The sequence below is a fragment of the Onychomys torridus genome, chromosome 21 (assembly GCF_903995425.1).
Source record: "Onychomys torridus chromosome 21, mOncTor1.1, whole genome shotgun sequence".
Taxonomy (NCBI): domain Eukaryota; kingdom Metazoa; phylum Chordata; class Mammalia; order Rodentia; family Cricetidae; genus Onychomys; species Onychomys torridus.
Genome location: NC_050463.1, coordinates 25,480,303 through 25,497,791, shown reverse-complemented (window position 1 = coordinate 25,497,791; position 17,489 = coordinate 25,480,303). Strand labels below are relative to the sequence as shown.

Genomic DNA, 17,489 nt, shown 5'->3' with positions numbered 1-17,489 from the left:
GGTGAAGGAAGAAGCATGGAGTACTTAAGAGCACTTTTGAAAGCAAAGGACTGCATTTCTGGTTACAACACTAAGTGGACTTGGTGTAGGAATGAAGAAGAGGGGGTTTCCATACATTGTTTATAAAAAACTGTTGTAGCATCTATCAAAATTTTAAGTGGATGTAGATTTCAAACAAAACTCTATTTAGAAATTTATTTTAAGGAAATAATGACAGATCAACGCAAAGATGAAGCTATTTACATGAAATGGAGGATCAGTTAAATTGCAATACATGCATATAATGCAATACTTTGGGGGCAGTTAAAATGATCGTGGGAAGAACATTTAATGACAAGAAAAATATATGTATATGCATGTGTTCATGGTTTGTGCATATATATATATATATATATATGTTGAAATAAGTTATAAAGCACTGCACATGGCATGAACATGATCAAATGTTTAAAGTACCTATATAAATGTATGCAAAAATGCACGCAAAAGAGCAAATTTCTGTGTTCATCCATATTTTCTGTACTGCTTTTTGCATTTTTCTAGAAGGATCATGAATCACTTTTGCAATAAGAAAAAGCCAACATTATTTTTTAAAGCAGAAGGCTCAGGCGTATTCTATGTACTTGAAAAAGAGCCAGGAGATGTGAATTTAAGTTATTTGGGCCCTGCTTCACCAGTTATTGAATCTATAAAGCAGGCAGTGTGGAGATGCTGCTGTTTGAGGCTCTGGTTCTGGTTCTGAGGCAAGTACAGGACCAGGGCTGCTAGACTGCCACACCAGGGGTCGATCCTCAGACTCTCGGACAGTCTCTCCTTCTCCCCGGCCCTTCCCCCAGATCTTCCTTTCAACATAGCCTCTGCTAAGGCTGTTTATAGACATCCTCCTTTCAGCCTCCCTGCAGTCATTCTTACACACTCACACACACACAAACATTCACGCACACACAAATGCATACACACACACACACACACACACACACACACACACACTCAAGATGCATGCACACTCTCAGACACACACAAACACACTTACACACATGCACAGGAATGCATATGTGCACACGTGCGTGTGTGCACACACACAAATGCATTTACTCACATGCTCTGCTCTGCGTGTGTAGTCCTTATTGGCAAATTGGACACTTGGAAGCCCATTGTGGAACTGAGGAAAGGTCACAAGCAAAGGGTGGTTGTTCATCCTACACCCAGCTTTCATTTCAGGGACCAGGCCCAGACGCCCTCCTTTGAAAAAGGAGCTGCAGACCTGCTGTGTTGAAATGAAAAGGTAACAGACATGGCAGACACCAAGGTGGTTTTCCAAAATAGTCTTTCAGCAGAGATGAGACACTCTACAAACTGGACCTCTCGCTCCCGATTCATTTCATCAGTAAAAATGCCTCGTGGATAACCATTGCAAATGTGGGAGGCCATGAAGAAAACAGGGTTTAGGGGAAATGATATTAATTAGGTTCATTTTGTTCTTATTTTCCTCGTCTAGTTTTGCTGGTAACTGGAATACATTCAAATAAAGAAATGGCAAAGAAGATTAAAAGGCCCAAATTTGGTAAGTGAAATCAAAATCCCTTTCTGGCACAAGGCTGCGTGCCCCGTGTGGAGGGTGGTCCTGCTTACGTCAGAGCAGTGGTCCTCAACCTTCCTAACACTGAGACCCTTGAATACAGTTCCTCATGCTGTGGTGACCCCCAACCATAAAATTATTTCATTGCTATTTCATAAGTGTAATTTTGCTAGTGTTGTGAATCATAATGTAAATATCTGATAGGCAGGCTATCTGACATGTGACCCCTGAGAAACGGTCGTTCAACCCCCAAAGTGACCCATAGGTTGAAAACCACTGCATTGGAGGCTGTGAATGGCAATACGGGTCTTGGCCAGGGTTTTTGTTTCTGCGTCAGTTGCTTTACATTTAAATGGAGATGTGTCTTATTCATTCTTTGCCTCATTCCCCACCCCCCCCCCCCAAAATTGTTATACATCCTGATTTTGTAAAACAAATGTGGTTCCACTGCAATAGGGAAACTCAAAATTCACACATAGAACCACACAACTCTGACTTTCTATGGCTGGTGTCTCAATTCCCCGTGGCAGAAGATTCAGTATGGCTGGTGTAAAAGTCCATGAAAGCTTCCTGTCTCCCAGCATGCCTGCGAGAGACAGAAAGACCAGGGGGAAATTAAGGAGACAGGAAAAAGGAAGAGTCCCTGACACTCACACCCAACACTGATCGGGTTTACATTTCTTTCTTTTTTCTTTTCTTTTTAGTTTTTTGAGACAGGGTTTCTCTGTGCAGCCCTGGCTGTCCTGGATCTCCCTCTGTAGACCAGGCTGGCCTCAAACTCACAGAGATCCACCTGCCTCTGCCTCCCGAGTGCTGGGATTAAAGGCGTGTGCCACCAATGATTGCCAACAGAATCTTGCATCCTGTGGTGTGTGGATGCAGTGTGGTCAGCCTCCTTACCTGCCTACCGCCATTGCTTTGATAAACCTGAGCTTGCAGTCTATAGGTCTTTAGAGCTGGTTTGTAGACGGAATGCTGAAGAGTTTGGTGCCGCGAGCCGGAGAAGCACTGTCATGCTGTAAGCAGAACGTCACAGACCATTCTGATGGGTGTCTGCAAGAACGCAATGCTGAGAGAAATATGCACAGTGGAGACTCAACTCTCAGGGTTTCAGTTAAGATACTCAATGGAGAACAGACTTAGAGGTCATTCGTGCATTCCAAGAACTTGAGTGAGACCAGATTTGAAAGTGATGAAACCGGTTTGCTTAGGCTGGAGAAATTTCGAGACAGACAGTATCCAGGCGGTATTGGGGTTACTGCTCACTGCTCTGACCCTGACTCTCGTGAGCAAGAAACAGAAGAACCTGGAAACTGTGCCGTTTGGCAAGAAGAGGCGCCTGAGTGAATCAGAAGTTGCGGGTATGCAGCTGTAATTGTTAAGAGAGAAACAGAAACCTGCTCTGCACTGGGGCCACAGGAAAGGTATCCCGATGGCAAGACCCCACTCGACAAAGTCTTCAGCTTGGGAAAATGAAAATTCATCTGAAAAGACTCCACCTAAACTGAGAATGTAGCTTGGCGGTGGTGGCGCACGCCTTTAATCCCAACACTCAAGAGGCAGAGGTAGGCAGATCTCTGTGAGTTCGAGGCCAGCCTGGGCTACAGAGTGAGTTCCAGAAAAGGCACCAAAACTACACAGAGAAACCCTGTCAAAAAAAAAAATGAATAAACAAACAAATAAATAAATAAACAAACAGAGAATGTCTCTGAAAGGCTCCCCTGCTCCAGCTCCTAGGAAAGCGTTTTCTCAAATTGAGCCACCAAGGCACACAAAGGCCACCACAGCTGTGACAGAGATGGCTGGATGACATCTGGAGCTGGCCGTAGAATTCAGCAGCATTGTTCCCAGGGTGCTGGTTTTGCAGGGAAGCAAAATACAAGTGGTGGCAGCGTGAAAGTTGTACCAAGGACGTTCCTAGAGACAGGCAACGTGTGGCTGGGTTGGAGTCCCAAGGGACAGCCCTCAAAAGCCATCACGTGAAATTGGCATGTGATGCCCGAGTTGCAGCGAAGACCCTAGGATGTTGGCAATCCCAAAATCATGGAACATCTGCAAGCGTGGAGTAGAGTTGGCCCAAAGAGAGGTTCCGTGTGCTGCAGGAAGCAGAACCTTAGGAGAGAGGCCCCCAAAGCACTTGGGGGCTCAGGTGATTCCATCCCTAGTCCTAGAGACCCAACGTGGAATTGCAGAATTTGGTCCTATCATTCCCTCATGTCTCCTGCATTCCCCACTTTGGGAACAGGAATGCTTACTCTGAGCCATTGTATGTTCAAAGCGTATAACTTGAGTTTGATTTTACAATAGTGTGCAGTTAAGAAATGACCTTGGGTCCCAGAAATTACTGGGCTGTTGGGCATTTGTTGGAACTATTAAAGGCTATAAGGGCTTTTAAATTTGGAATAAATATAGTCTGTGTTATGAGATGGCCATGAGTGTAGGGGGCCAAGGGACAGAACGTTTTGAGTTGAATGTGAAATATCTCCCATAGGCTGGCATGTTTGAATATTTTGTACTCAGTGTTGGTGCTATTTTATAGGGCCTCTCAGGGAAAGTGAATCACTTGTGGGGAGCCTTGAGTGTTTTGTTTTAGATAGATAGATGATACATACATACATACATACATACATACATACATACATACATACATACAGATACAGATATAATCTGGCACCACAGCCTGTCTGTTCTCAGCTTTTTGACTATAGACACAATATAACCAGCCACCTCACACTCCTGTCTCCCTGTTATGGCCTGTACACTCTCAACTGTAAACCAAAATAAACCTTCTTCACTGGTGGGGAGAGTGTGGGTGGGGTGACAGATGAATTGCTTACAGAAGTACAACGCTCCTTTTTTCAAAAAAAATTTCAAACAAGTATTTAAGCAGCTAATGAACCCTGCTTAAGGCTAAAACTTGCAGGACCTTTGAGTTGAGTCCTATAAGCAACCCTCTCTCATCCATAAACCTGAACAGTACATCCCACGTACCACCCTCAACAATCCATACGGTTTCATTTGCAAAAGGAAATTCTTGAAGATAAGAGAAACAAGTAAACAAATTCCTGGTTTCTTTACTTAACTTTTAGGCTTTGCTAAATCTTTGTACTTGTTTGTAAATTACATATTTTAAACAATCTAACTTCAAAAGACAGAGGACCATGCCTACAAATAGCTACTTTTAAGGCAGGTAAGAGGGACTCTGTCTTGAGGAAGCTTACCTACCCCTTGGGTATGCACTGTCTTCTTAACAACGCCCAGCTTTGCTTCCTATTGACTCCTCCTGAGATTCTATGCTGTGCTGAAAATCAGGACTCTGACTGTATCTGGAGAAACTCAGCAGGTTGCCAGGCAGGAGCATTGGGACATTTCCCATTCCCACTGAAGCTCTGCGTTCAGGAGGTAAATCACAGAGACACCTGGTCGAGATATCACACTCAAACAATAGAAAGGAAAAACAAATTTCACTTTGGGGTATATCAATTAAGATCAGCTGACATAATAATAATAATAATAATAATAATAATAATAATAATAATAATCCAAAACCATGACCACTTACATGAGACCAAAGTCTCTCTCACTTAAGCAAAATCAAGCTGTAATTTAATGTAAGCTCCCGACTTTCAGAAGCTCCTAACCGTCCAAAATGGCCGCCTCACCTCCATTCTTTCCAACCAACAAGAAAGAATGAAAAAGGGTACATATGAATTCCCCTAAAAAAAAAAATATCCAGAAAGTTAAATATAACACCTCTACTTAAGTGCCATTTGGGTCAGTGACAAACATTGTGAAGGAAAGGTCTGGATTGTCAGCACGTGCATGCTTCATCAAAGTCGGGGCTTCTCTCACTGGGGAAGAAGGACAGAGCGTATGATGGGAACTAGCCAGCCAAACAGGACACTGATGGGAAACAGTGGACTGTGAGTGTGCTGGGATTTCTAGATCCAGAAGTGAAGGCATGAAGGAGGTTTATCGGGGACCGTAAAATAGAGGCTTTAGACAAAGTCAGTGTTCTGTGCTTTCCACAGCAAAGGCTTTCTTTACTGGCATTAAATTTAAGTGTGTTGAAATCAGTAACGTGTATAATTTGAAATAAAAGAGAGAAATTTGCTTTCCATAGCCACCCCCTTTTTCTTCATTTTCTTAAAAGCTACCATGTGGGATTTCCTGCTAAAATGAGACCAAAGGGGCAGTCATCCATGGACTCTTAGGCTGAAATACTAAAAAAAAAAAAAAAATCAGTTGTTTATTTATCCCTGTCGGGACCGAGAGCCACGAGGAACAGTACTGGGACAGATATGTGTTCCAATCAGTGATTGGGCTAATATGGAGACAAATGCACACCCAAGTATGGATTCCTTTGGGCTGTTTCCGGTATCTTCATTAACTCTGATACAAAAATCATGAAAGGTTCCGTGATTGCCATGACAACAGGTCTCAGTGACTATGAAAGTCTGTGTTAAAGTAACCCCAGGGCAAACCCCTTGGAGAGATCTCAGATGGATTGAATTTCTGATATGCTAAATTCTAGTTTTGCTCTCAAAAAATCTCCCTTGTGAGGCAGCACATTTGAATCAATAAATGCCTGAAGTCTTTTCTCTAATTAGAACTCTAGCACAATCATTAAATAAGGGAGGGAAAAGATGCAAGGAGTGTAATAGAATATTCCCAAGCCAGGGACAGATCTGATTCTTGACCTCAGGAGTATTTGCAAATTGTCGTCTCTAGCTTGAGGCCAGAGTCATTTCCATTTTTCCAGTTGCTGTCTGCAGCTGGGCTAGGTAACTTGTGGCAGGGAAGGCACAGCATTCATGCATTCAGCCAGGATTTACTAGACACCCAGATGCAACTGGAATCAAAACGCACTTTGACCTTCACAGAGCTCACACAGAGTCAAGAAGATGAGCAATACACAAGTCTATCACAGGTCAAGGAGTAGCATGCTATGAGACAATGAAGGAACAGACTGGGTGTGGAGGAATGGTGTGCCTACTCTGATGAAGCAGAAGAGGGTTGGCATCACAAACAAATGGATGAGGGTCGGGGAACGAGCTCAAGGCCTGAAGACTTGAAAAAGCTTACAAAGTTGGCCAGGCATGGCAGTGCATGCCTACAATCCCAGCCCTTTGGGAAACGGAGGCAGAAGGATCATGAGTTCAGTGCTAACCTGGTCTACAAAACAAGACTCTGTCCTAATCACCCCCAAAAAAAATTGAAAGCAAAAGTTTCAATTTGGCTGGAAGATACAGAATGAGGTGAAGGTGTTGGGGTGAATGGTGGAGAGTTAGCTGCACCGTACAGTGAAGGGTTTCACTGCTGTGTGGGAATCTGGACTTCATCATGAGGCAATGGGGAGTATCTCAGCACAGGTTGTTTTGTTTGCAATTAGCAGAAATCCAAGCTCAATTTGTTTAAGTAGAAAAGAGGATTTGGATGGGACCTGGAGTAATTCACAGAAACCAAGGTAGGAAGCACAGCTGGAGCTCCCCGGGACTGGTGCCCAGATGCAAAGGCCACAAGAACCCAATCAAAGAGCCAACACCTCTGCCTGTCTCTATACATCTACATCTCCCTCATACCCCTCTCCCGATCTCACCCTGGGAGAGAGAATTGAATTACATCCATTTAAGCTGGCTGGAGGTCTGACCTTACCAGGGCAGTGTTGTTCTCAGAGGAGACAAGAGCGGGCAAGTTAGCCCTGCCAACCACTATAATAACCTTTAATACCAGAATATGAAGAAAGAAGACAGAACACAGCTGGTTAGCTGTGTTATGACATGTCCCATGCACATGGGCGGGCAGCATGGATGTATCTACAAAGCCCGGACAGAATTTACATGGATACAGATGGTGGAGTAGAAGACAGCTCCATGTTCTCACATCTCTTGGAGAGGTTAATAGATGCAACTGTGCCTGTCTTCTGTGTAGTTCTATGTAGAGCTTGTTCTAGAGGTGTTGAAGGGTCCCAGTACCTAAGGAGGTCTTGATTCATGAATTCAGAATGACAGCCTTTCCCCTTGGCTGAAATACAGAGCAAGAGTTGACCTACAATGACCAATTTTACCGAGCTGTAATAGCCAAGAAAACATACTCTCAAAGAGAAGGAAGGTAGAGGCCACCCTCCTTGTCACTAAACAAAGACACCTTGACCACCTTACATTTATGTTTGAGATCTCAGAATCTATCTTATAGGAGCTTCTTGGATTTTAAATGTAAGGTGATAAAAGCAAGGTTTTGAACAAACCAAGTAGGGCCCAGTGGGAAAGCAGATGTGATTCTCAAAGTTCCCAGACCAGCAATATCAGCACCAACTGAAACCTTTTGTTACTGAATCAGAAACTGCAGGGGAACTCCAGCCATCGGTGCGTGGTCTGATGAGCAGGGGATTCTGACATGCTTCATAACACTGAGAATCAGTGGATGAAAGACTGAGACAAGGCCGATGCCGGCTGTAGACCTGAATGTGAGACCATCTAGATAGATCCTCTATAGTTCCCTCTCTTCCTCTGCTCTTCTGGAAGCTTTCATGCTCCACCAGTGATTTTTTTTTTTTTAAGATCAAAAAGTCTTCACAACCCTCAGAGTTGAAGTAGTGACGGGGAGACAATTGGTTAGTGTTGCTCATCTGACAATTTTCAGATCTTTCCGGCACATCAAATGCTATCCTAGACTCCCGAGACTCAAGTCCTGAGGACTGCCACTAGTCAGGCAAGCCAGCCTTTGAACTCTAGCTAGGTGGAGTGAGGCATGGCAGGAGGAAGCAGGAACGGAGGGACGAGTTACTTGGCAGTAGGTAAGAGGGATGGAGGAGCTGACCAAGTAGGAAGGTCGAAGAGATGTAGGCAAGGCACAGGAAGGGGAAGAGCCGGTGTTGGTTCCTTTGGTTTGGCCTGAGATTTGCCGGCACACTGGTGTATGCATCTATGCTGCCTACCCACAGGGTTGACACTGTCTTTGGCAGGGAGCTCATCTCCTTCTCTACCACCCCTGACTTTCCATTTCTTTGTCTTCTCACCCTCTTTACCCTCCTTTCATCTCTTTGGTTAGCCCCTGGTCTCCAGCTGTCCTCATGGATCTGACTGAGCTTCTCTGGGGACCCTTTGGATTTAGAACATGATACTAAGCATGTGTTGAAGATACACCTGATAGGAAGGCTCTGCAGAGAGAAGCAGAGATGGAGTAAGCAACAGCCATCTCACAGACCCACCTTTAAGACAGATTGACAGGTGACCATTCATTCCAAGCCAATGCTTTGCTTTTGTATGAATAGGCACATTTGGTCTATTTTTTTTAAATCCTACTGAGTTTGGCTTATGACTTGAATTTCTAAATTAAATCAGGGCTGACTCCAAACTGGCACTCACTGTGGGTAGAGAGAGGGCTGGAAATTCAAATTCCTTGTTTATAGTGGCTCCCCCCATCCCTACCCCCGCCACTCCACTGCTGCAGCCCCTATTACATTTGGGTGCCATTTGGAAGATTCGGAGATATGGTAGAAGTGTTTTAGAACCCAAGCCTGTCTTCCATGGAAGATGGGTGGCTCCGTGGTTTCCTAAACACCAAATCTTGGCAGAGATGGGGAAACTTTGTGCTTCAGGCCTCTCCTTAGGAGATATCACACTGGGTGCTGCTCTGAGACTACGCTCACCCAAAAGCTGCTAGAAGGTAGGAACATTTTCCTCATGAGAACCTATTGACCCACTCCAATTCACCCAGCCTGGGAGCATTGTTTTGTTTTGTTTTGTTTGTTGTTTTCTCTTCATTGCCTTTGAGGAGAAAGAAATCAATTCCTTCAAGAAAGGGAGATTTAGAGATAATAATTCCCAAAGCACAGAAGAAGGGTCGTTGGGCCACTCTGTCCCCTATGCGGCAACCTTGTACTCCAGAGGTAAGAGCATACAAAAGCTTGGCCGCTGTCTTAGAATACTACAAAGGAAAAATGACATAGAGAGAGAATTAGCATGTTGGTGATGTAATAAATTAACGTTCTGTATGCAGTCCAAGGTAAAGTTTACCTTGCTGTACTAATGGGAGTTTTAACACTTCATTCTTAGAGGTGACTTTTTCCAAGGCTCTCATTTTCTTGGTACATTTTGAAGCTATAAATCTAACCCTCCCCAGAGGCACCTCCCTGGTAGGTTCAGTCAGTATAAGCGTGCTCAAGCAGTTTCTAACAAATTGCCCAAATGCAGCTCCATTCCTCTTGACTGTTGAAGGCCATACATAAAGACAGAGTGGTTGTAGACTGTGATGCTAACTGCATTTATGTGTAGGCTATGCAACAGAAACAAGCCTACTTTTCAACTCATAAGCATTACAGCCCTTACTATAATAAACCCATCTTATGTGTCCACATAAATCATGGCCACCAAAGGCTCTAGAACAATCTCTACTTGGCAGAGCGTCTGTGCTGGAGGCAGAATAGCTTTTAAGTTGTAAAATCTCATCAGTAGACTTTTCCACACATGGAAGGGCCCCAGTGGAGTTCTCAGGATAGACAGATTGCCCAGGGGACAGGCACCATGACTGACAAAACACAGCACATCACTGGCTGTCTATTTAGAATGCTCAGACTTCAGCAAGCATCCAATCTTATACTAGACAACATGGAAATAGTCCTTCTTGCCCCCAAACTATGAGAAAAGGCTTTCCTGGTCCCAACGCCTTCCTCCAGCACATACTTAAAACGAGGTTGGATGTTTCTTGAATGTGTCATAGGCCCTCTGAGTCTTACCACACATTATGTAAATATAGTCTGTCTTCCCCAAAAGGCCAATAGTAGCAAGAATATATAACTAGTGTTCATTAGGTAATTGTTAGATGAATACACAGATAAATGAACAACAAAAATCACTGTAAAATAAAATGTGGTAAACACTACATGAAAATAACAAATAAGGAGTCTACAACAGGATTCATGGCGGCTTCACAAAAGATGATCCAAAACGAGGTATGAAAAACAAGAGTTTTACAGACAGAGGAGGTCAGGGAGCTGTATAGCTGAGCTGGTATCATGGAGAGCAAATGTGGGGTGAGGTCAGGAGACATTGGTAGGTTCTAAGTGTAGGTGAGTTTAGGGGGTGCAAGCAGAATGTGGGTCAGGGCCCCTTCATGACTAGAGGATGGCTGTGCCTGAGGGGTTCCTGAGTAGGAAATCTATATTACAAAGACAATAGTCAGCAAAGGGAAGAAGATGTCCTCCACGGGCGTGCAAAAACCTCATTCTGAAATAGTTCCATCACAGTGGAGACTGTTGAAATGGCCTTAACCTGGGGTGAAATGTGCAGCCTTTAATTTATACAGTCACTCCAATCAGTTAGTCCGAATACCTTGTACACGAGGTGTGGAAACACTTCAGCAATCAACCTTGAGAGGATGGATGCTTTCCAGACACACGGCTTTAAGCGTGAAGAAGTCATTGCTCTGGGAGTTGGTTGTTGAGTGCGTTGGACAGTGATGAGGCTAAAATGCTCCTTGGGTGAAGGATTTTGTAGAAGAGGCATGTAGCTCCTTGGGCAGATTCACATTCAGCAACTTGTAATTAATCTTCAATATATGCTCCTTTCTGAGACTCCTGGTGCCAAATGCTGGTTGTTCTCTACACAGGTTGCTAAGTGTGCTTTCTTCAGATCATGAGAAAGGTGAATTACATGTCTAGATGTCCTTGTGATAGGTGGGCAAGAAGGAAAGCTGACACTCCTGCGGATTTTCAGTGAACCGGCCCTACCGTGGCCGGTTCTTAGAAATAACAGGAAAACAGTGCAAAGAAAATCGCACTGGAGAGTTGCCTTACATGAATTTGGGGGGAGCATACAGAAGCATGTGTATGTCTGTGCATGCACACACACACACACACACACACACGTACATACAATATATCAACTATACATATCCTTCATTCACCTGATAGTAGCTGTATGTGATGTTTGGATCCAGAAAGGCCCTGGAAGATTAGACTAAAAGAAGTAACTGCTTGTTTTAACTTCAGTTATGGAAGAGGCCACAGCCAGGTAGAACTAACAGACCTTGGCTTTAGGATCGGAAGGGCCAGATCTTGACTCAGGCCCTGCTTGATAAATAAGCATGTGTAGTCAACTTGGTTCTTGGGATAATGGAGATGACGTGTCTTTCAGGGTTTTGTGAGGATCATGTAAAGGAATGTGTACTGGGGCTGTTTGTCAACTCAAGGAGATTATTTTTAGAGTCCTAAACATTGACAAACACCCCAAAGCTATATTGCCATGAGTCAATTACAGATAACCTGTCACTCCTCGCTCATTGTCCTTCTGTCCATCCTTTCACGTGGAGAAAGGCATTTTTCCAACCTGGCAGGAAGCAATGATGAGGAAAACTCATCTTATACACTCTCTCTGAGCATGTCTTTATAAATTGATACAAGTACTTTTTGTTGAGCATGGTGGCGCACACCTCTAATCTCAGTACTTGGGAGGCAGAGGCAGGAGGATCTCTCTGAGTTCTAGGCCAGCCTAGTTTACACAGTGAGTTGGGGCCAGCTGAAGATACATAGTGTTTGTATCAGAAAAACAAACAAAAACAATATATACTTTTTATTCAATTGTCATCCTCATGATTTCCATTACGATTACATCTCCTCGGAATGCCTCTTATGTAGATTGTTCTTGATGGCTCTTTTGTGACCATGGGTCTCCCATGCTGCACACTCACAGTAAAAATCTCAGCTCAGTTGAGTGTAGAATGGAATTGGATTCAGATTTATTGGGGTTTGGATTCAGCTTTGCCATTGAGCAGCTATAATTTCCAAGTTTTAGAGTGATGTCATCAGATATTAGCTGGGTCTCTATCATTCCTCAGACATTAGTGCTGCACCCATTTTTTTAAACAGTCTGGAATTCTTCCATTGGCTGCTGCAGAATCGAAGGCTTACATCCTCAAGAATGTCTCTGTCTAGCCGTCCTTATGTTCTTGTGGCCTTCCTGTCCTGTTACTCCATGACACAGTTATACTATGGCTTACAAAAAGGAACTCCCCTACAACTGACGTTCTGTTGCATTCTGACTGACCCATTACTATAGATTTTCAAGGGCCAACATTGGGCTCCTCCTCATAGAGGAGGATCTTCCAGGACCTCATTCTTCCTGCCTCTCTGTCTCTCTCGTGTTCTGCCCTTGGATGGTGGCCCACACTGCAAGCCACCCCACAGTAGTATCCTTCTTCCCTGTCAGAAATGCACACCTCATCCCCGTAAGTCCTCACTGGTTCAGCAGGCTTTTCAAGAGAATTTTTCCACTGAAAAGAGTATTATGCACTCCTACAAAGAGTTCTGGTGAAGACACAGGTGACACATTGATCATAGCAGGACTTTGAACTTGGGAAGTTCCTGTGTGCTTTGGTCCCTGCTGACATCTTCTCCTCACTCACTTTGCTCCAAGCCCACAAGCTTTGTCATGTTCTCCAAACCACAGAGACTAGTCCTACAACAAAATCTTAACCCTGGTGCTTCTTTCTCCTAGACCTTTGCGGTCTGGAACCTTCTCCCATCCATGTAACTACAGTAAGAAACAAAGTAGAAATGTGGGGATCAAATCTTTCAATCCCTTGCAGCCAAGGAGGCTGGACACCAGTCTGAAGCCAGGAGGAAACCTCTGAGAATTGTTGACCAGGACAATGATAAAATCTGATTACGTTTTTTTTTTCCCCCAAGTCTCACCACAATGTTCCTGAAGAAAGGATTGGGACAAAGGGTTGGGCTAGCACAGAAAAGTCCAGAACAGTAGGCACAGTTACATTAGCAGTTCAGACATGAAACGTGTCCTGAACCAGGGTTGGTATAAGGAGAAACAGCAGAATCAGAAGTGAAAAAAAAAAAAAACACAACAGGATTTTCAAATGAATTGCTTCATTCATTCAATAGTCCACTGAACATCAGTGAACAAAATAGACCCCCAAAATTCCTGTCCTCTTGAAGTTTATAGTCTAGATGAATGGAGACCCAACTCGATCTAAGATCTTGAAAAAGGTCGTTGTGGTCCATCAGATGGGGCGGGGAGAACAGAGTTCAGCTATGAGCAGTGATCCGAGCCATGTTTCAAGACGGTGAGCATGTAGGAAAGTGAAACATAGTGTTGACAAGCCCAGAGATCCTTTCAAAGGGATCATGAAAAACTTTCACTGATCTTTAAACTTTTCTTAAAGGCGACAAAAAGCTACTGATAAGTTTTGAGCAAACTCAACATAATCAAAAAACCGTTCAAGAAAATTAAAAAGAATAACGTTCAAAGTCACCCCAAATAAAGGACGCACATGACCTATCCATTGGGGTTCAGGACCAAGAAGGACAGGCTTGTCTTCAAGTTGACGTTCTTTTTATTTCATTAAACTAATAACTTTCTGTGTAATTTTCTTTAAAGTATAAGTTTTAAACTAGTTGAATACCACAGCCCAATAAAATGAAGCTTAATATGAAAACATTTCATGCAGAAGCTCTTCTATGTAGTAATTCTTGCTCATTAGCAGCCTTGGAGAAGCTTACAAAGGCTTTCCCTAATTAACACGGAATTTTATCCCAGAATAATGTGGTTTTTCTGGGATCACGGAAAAGATGAACAGGAAAATAAGAGGCCTCTGTACAGTTTGATTTGGCCTGCCACATACCTGGCTTATTGGGTACCACACCTGCCAAAACCCACCATATTAGCTCAGGCAGGAGGCCCACGCACAGCATGAACACTTAACAATTCTCTCTTTCTAAAGATTTTTGTTTTGCTTTTGAGACAGGATCTCGCTGAGTAGCCCAGGCTGGTCTCTCTGCCTCCTGAGTGCTGGGATTACAGATGTGCACGACTCTGCCTGGCTTCCTCCTCTACGACCATAAGTGTACTTTAAAATACTAAGTCAGACCATCAGTTCTCTGTTCTGAAATGGGACATCTGTGATAATACAGGTGACCTACGGGAACCTGGCAGCTCCACCCACTTGGTTTGCAAACCGTCATCTTTCCCCATGACTGATTCCTAGAGCCTCTGGGAAGGAATTCGTGGCTGGCACTGAGATGCTATCTTGTGAACATGATGGTGGCTTTAGGAAGCATGGTAGCCTTAGGACCCATCAGAAGGAGCTGGGAGAAGGCGAAAACACAAGCAGTCAGGCCCCAGCTGGCAGCCCGCTCTGCTAGAAAAGCATCTGTGGAGGCCCCGGATGTCAGTAACTTCTGTCCTGTGTCTCTGTGGCTTCCCCTCACCAGCAAGATAGGGGAGGCTTTTATCTTGCTTTCTTTGAGTGTTCTTGGGAAGAAATCTTTCTCCAACTTATAAGTGCGTTCGTGGGGATAACAGCAGAAATAGCTTTCAATGGATGTCTGATGTTCCCTCACACCCAAGCAGGATGCTCCCGGGTCCGCCTCGCTGATTCTCCCTTTAAAGAAGTCGGCTTCATGTATTTTGTGGATAAAACCCAGAGCTGAGAGTAAAAAGGTATAAAGATGAACCTAAATTGTGTATTGTGATGGTAAAACCCACTTACAAAGCAAAGATAAGTCATTTCATCTGGCGCCAAGTAGAGATGGCTAAGATTCGTTACAAGAAAACTGATCTCTTCACAAGCAACAGGGAGAATACCTTGAAGAAATATTTTTAAAAAAATGATTTTCATATACTCAAAGAATTGCTGTCATAAAAATACAAAATGGCTTATTTTTTCCTAGCTGGGCACTGACTACACTTTCCAATGATCTTGGCAATTCCTCTGCAAAATTTAATTAGTTTACTTTCTCTGGCTTAATTTTCTGTATGAATTTAACAACTATTTGACCTTTAGCCACACTTTGCCATCTCTCCTTGTTTTTCCAAAGTTGTGTGAGCATCTGCACTTCATCTGTCTCGTCCTTTGGGACGAAATTATTTCAGCCACCCAACTTTGCTCATCGGATTGGGGACAGACAACATACTGTGTCTGAAATATTTCCTAGGCTTATTTAGAGAGAGAGAAAGAGAGAGAGAGACAGAGACAGAGACAGAGAGAGAGAGACAGAGAGACAGATAGACAGAGAGAGAGAGAGAGACAGACAGAGACAGAGACAGAGAGAGAGAGACAGAGACAGAGAGAGACAGAGACAGAGAGACAGAGACAGAGAGAGACAGAGAGACAGATAGACAGAGAGAGAGAGAGACAGAGAGAGAGAGAGCCGGGTGGTAGTGGCACACGCCTTTAATTCCAGCACTTGGGAGGCAGAGCCAGGAGGATTTCTGTGAGTTCGAGGCCAGCCTGGTCTACAAAGCCAGTTCTAGGACAGACTCCAAAACTACAGAGAAACCCTGTCTCGATAATCCAAAGAGAGGGGGGGGGGGAGAGAGAGAAAGAAGAATAACAACTAAAATGTCCCTCAAAGGAAAACTTGATTAGATTGATGCAAAGTATTCCCATAGGGCTTTTCCATTTGTCTTTCTAGCTACAGATTCCATGGAAAATCCTACAATATGCACTGTGTAAATACCCTGAGTATTCATTCAATAGGTTTCCAGATTTGGCTTCGCTTATTCCACTCCGAAAGACTTGGTTAACCTTCCAAAAGATCCCAAATCTCAGAGTGTTGAAGTATCATCGAAACAAAACCCCAATCCACAGGGTTCAATATCTCCAGTTTCAAATAACCGAGACCCAGGAGTCCGCTGTTTTCTTCCCGTCTAAGGGAGGACATGTATTTAGGAGTAATCTGTGGAGGAAATGGGAGTTGAGCGCCCCAGTTACATGCAGGGACCAAGCAACATCCGGATAAAGACAACATGAACATCTTCATTCCCCAAATTGCCTTTAAAAAAAAAAAAAAAAAGTATACTCTAAGACTCAAAATAGTAAGCACAGCTTTGGTTATCAGAGTTTAACAGAACAAAAATGTTAAAAAGAAGTAACTTTGGTGGGGAGGATGGAACTAAATGTTTTTAGCATGCAGCTCCCGTTCTAAATGTAGACCACAAATTGCTTAAGCCTATGATCAAGCCCTACCCTGGCTCCCAGGAGGAGCGCCATGCTGGCCTAGCCCTGAATGGCAAAGCTGGTGGGGGGGGGGGTGGGGGCAGGAGTTCAAGTTCCATTCTCTCTCCAACTTGAATGAAATGTAACTTCCCGGTTCGGTTACATCAGGGTTAAGGAGGGGGAGGAGCAGGCGCTTTGGGGTACAGCTGGAAAGCATTAACAACTCAGAGAGCATCTCAGTAACTCAGAGGGTGGGTGGCCTGGCAAAGCTCCTGGATCTCTGAGTGTAATCACAGGCTCTTAGCGCTGGGAGGGGTTTAATTCCACCTCCTACCCGCGACAGAACCCCCTTACAACCGTTCTGTTTGCGTACTTCCACCAAAGGCCCCCGTTCATCGCTTCGGATGACAGCTCATTCCTACCAGGGTAGCATCGATTCCTAGAAAGTTCTTGGCAAATTTACCTCTCTGGCAAGTTTACTTGTACAGCGCCCCCCTCCGGTGTCACGGCTCACAACAGTGCTGCTAGCAGAGACAAAGGACACCCCCCCTCACCCCTGCATTCTTCCATCTAGCGGCTCAATGACCCTTTCCTGTCAATCCTGACTCCCACCTAGTGTTTTCCAGCATGTCTGTGAGCATGCCCGTGCTGGACTGCGTTTATGTTTTAGAATCATGTTTGGAATCTCTTCTAAAAACAGGACCCAGAACTGAACGCGTTCCTACCTGTACATCACCTGGACAGGCTTGTTTGTTTGTTGTGACTGAGTCTCACTCACCATGACCTGGAAGTTGCTATGTAGAACAAGCCGGTGATAAGGACCGACTTGCCTCTACCTCTGAATGCTGGGATTAATGGCGTTCACCAACTCTTAAACTCCCACTCACAACCGATTTGGGGTCAGAAATGTTCATGTCTCCTGGGTATACAGGTGTATAAAAAAGATATATCAATAATC

General features: G+C 44.0%; 1 protein-coding gene across 2 annotated transcripts in view; it reads left to right on the top strand.

Annotated features, from left to right (window-relative positions):
- The window catches only part of Vit (vitrin), a 121,558-nt gene that overhangs the window by 38,769 nt on the left and 65,300 nt on the right, over nucleotides 1-17,489 (top strand). The window contains exon 3 of one of the 2 annotated variants that reach the window (XM_036171045.1): nucleotides 1,499-1,564. The exons of the other annotated variant lie outside the window; for it this stretch is intronic. Within the exon in view, the coding sequence (XP_036026938.1) occupies nucleotides 1,499-1,564 (66 nt within the window). The remainder of the gene's footprint in view (nucleotides 1-1,498; nucleotides 1,565-17,489) is intronic. 2 annotated transcript variants of the gene reach the window in all.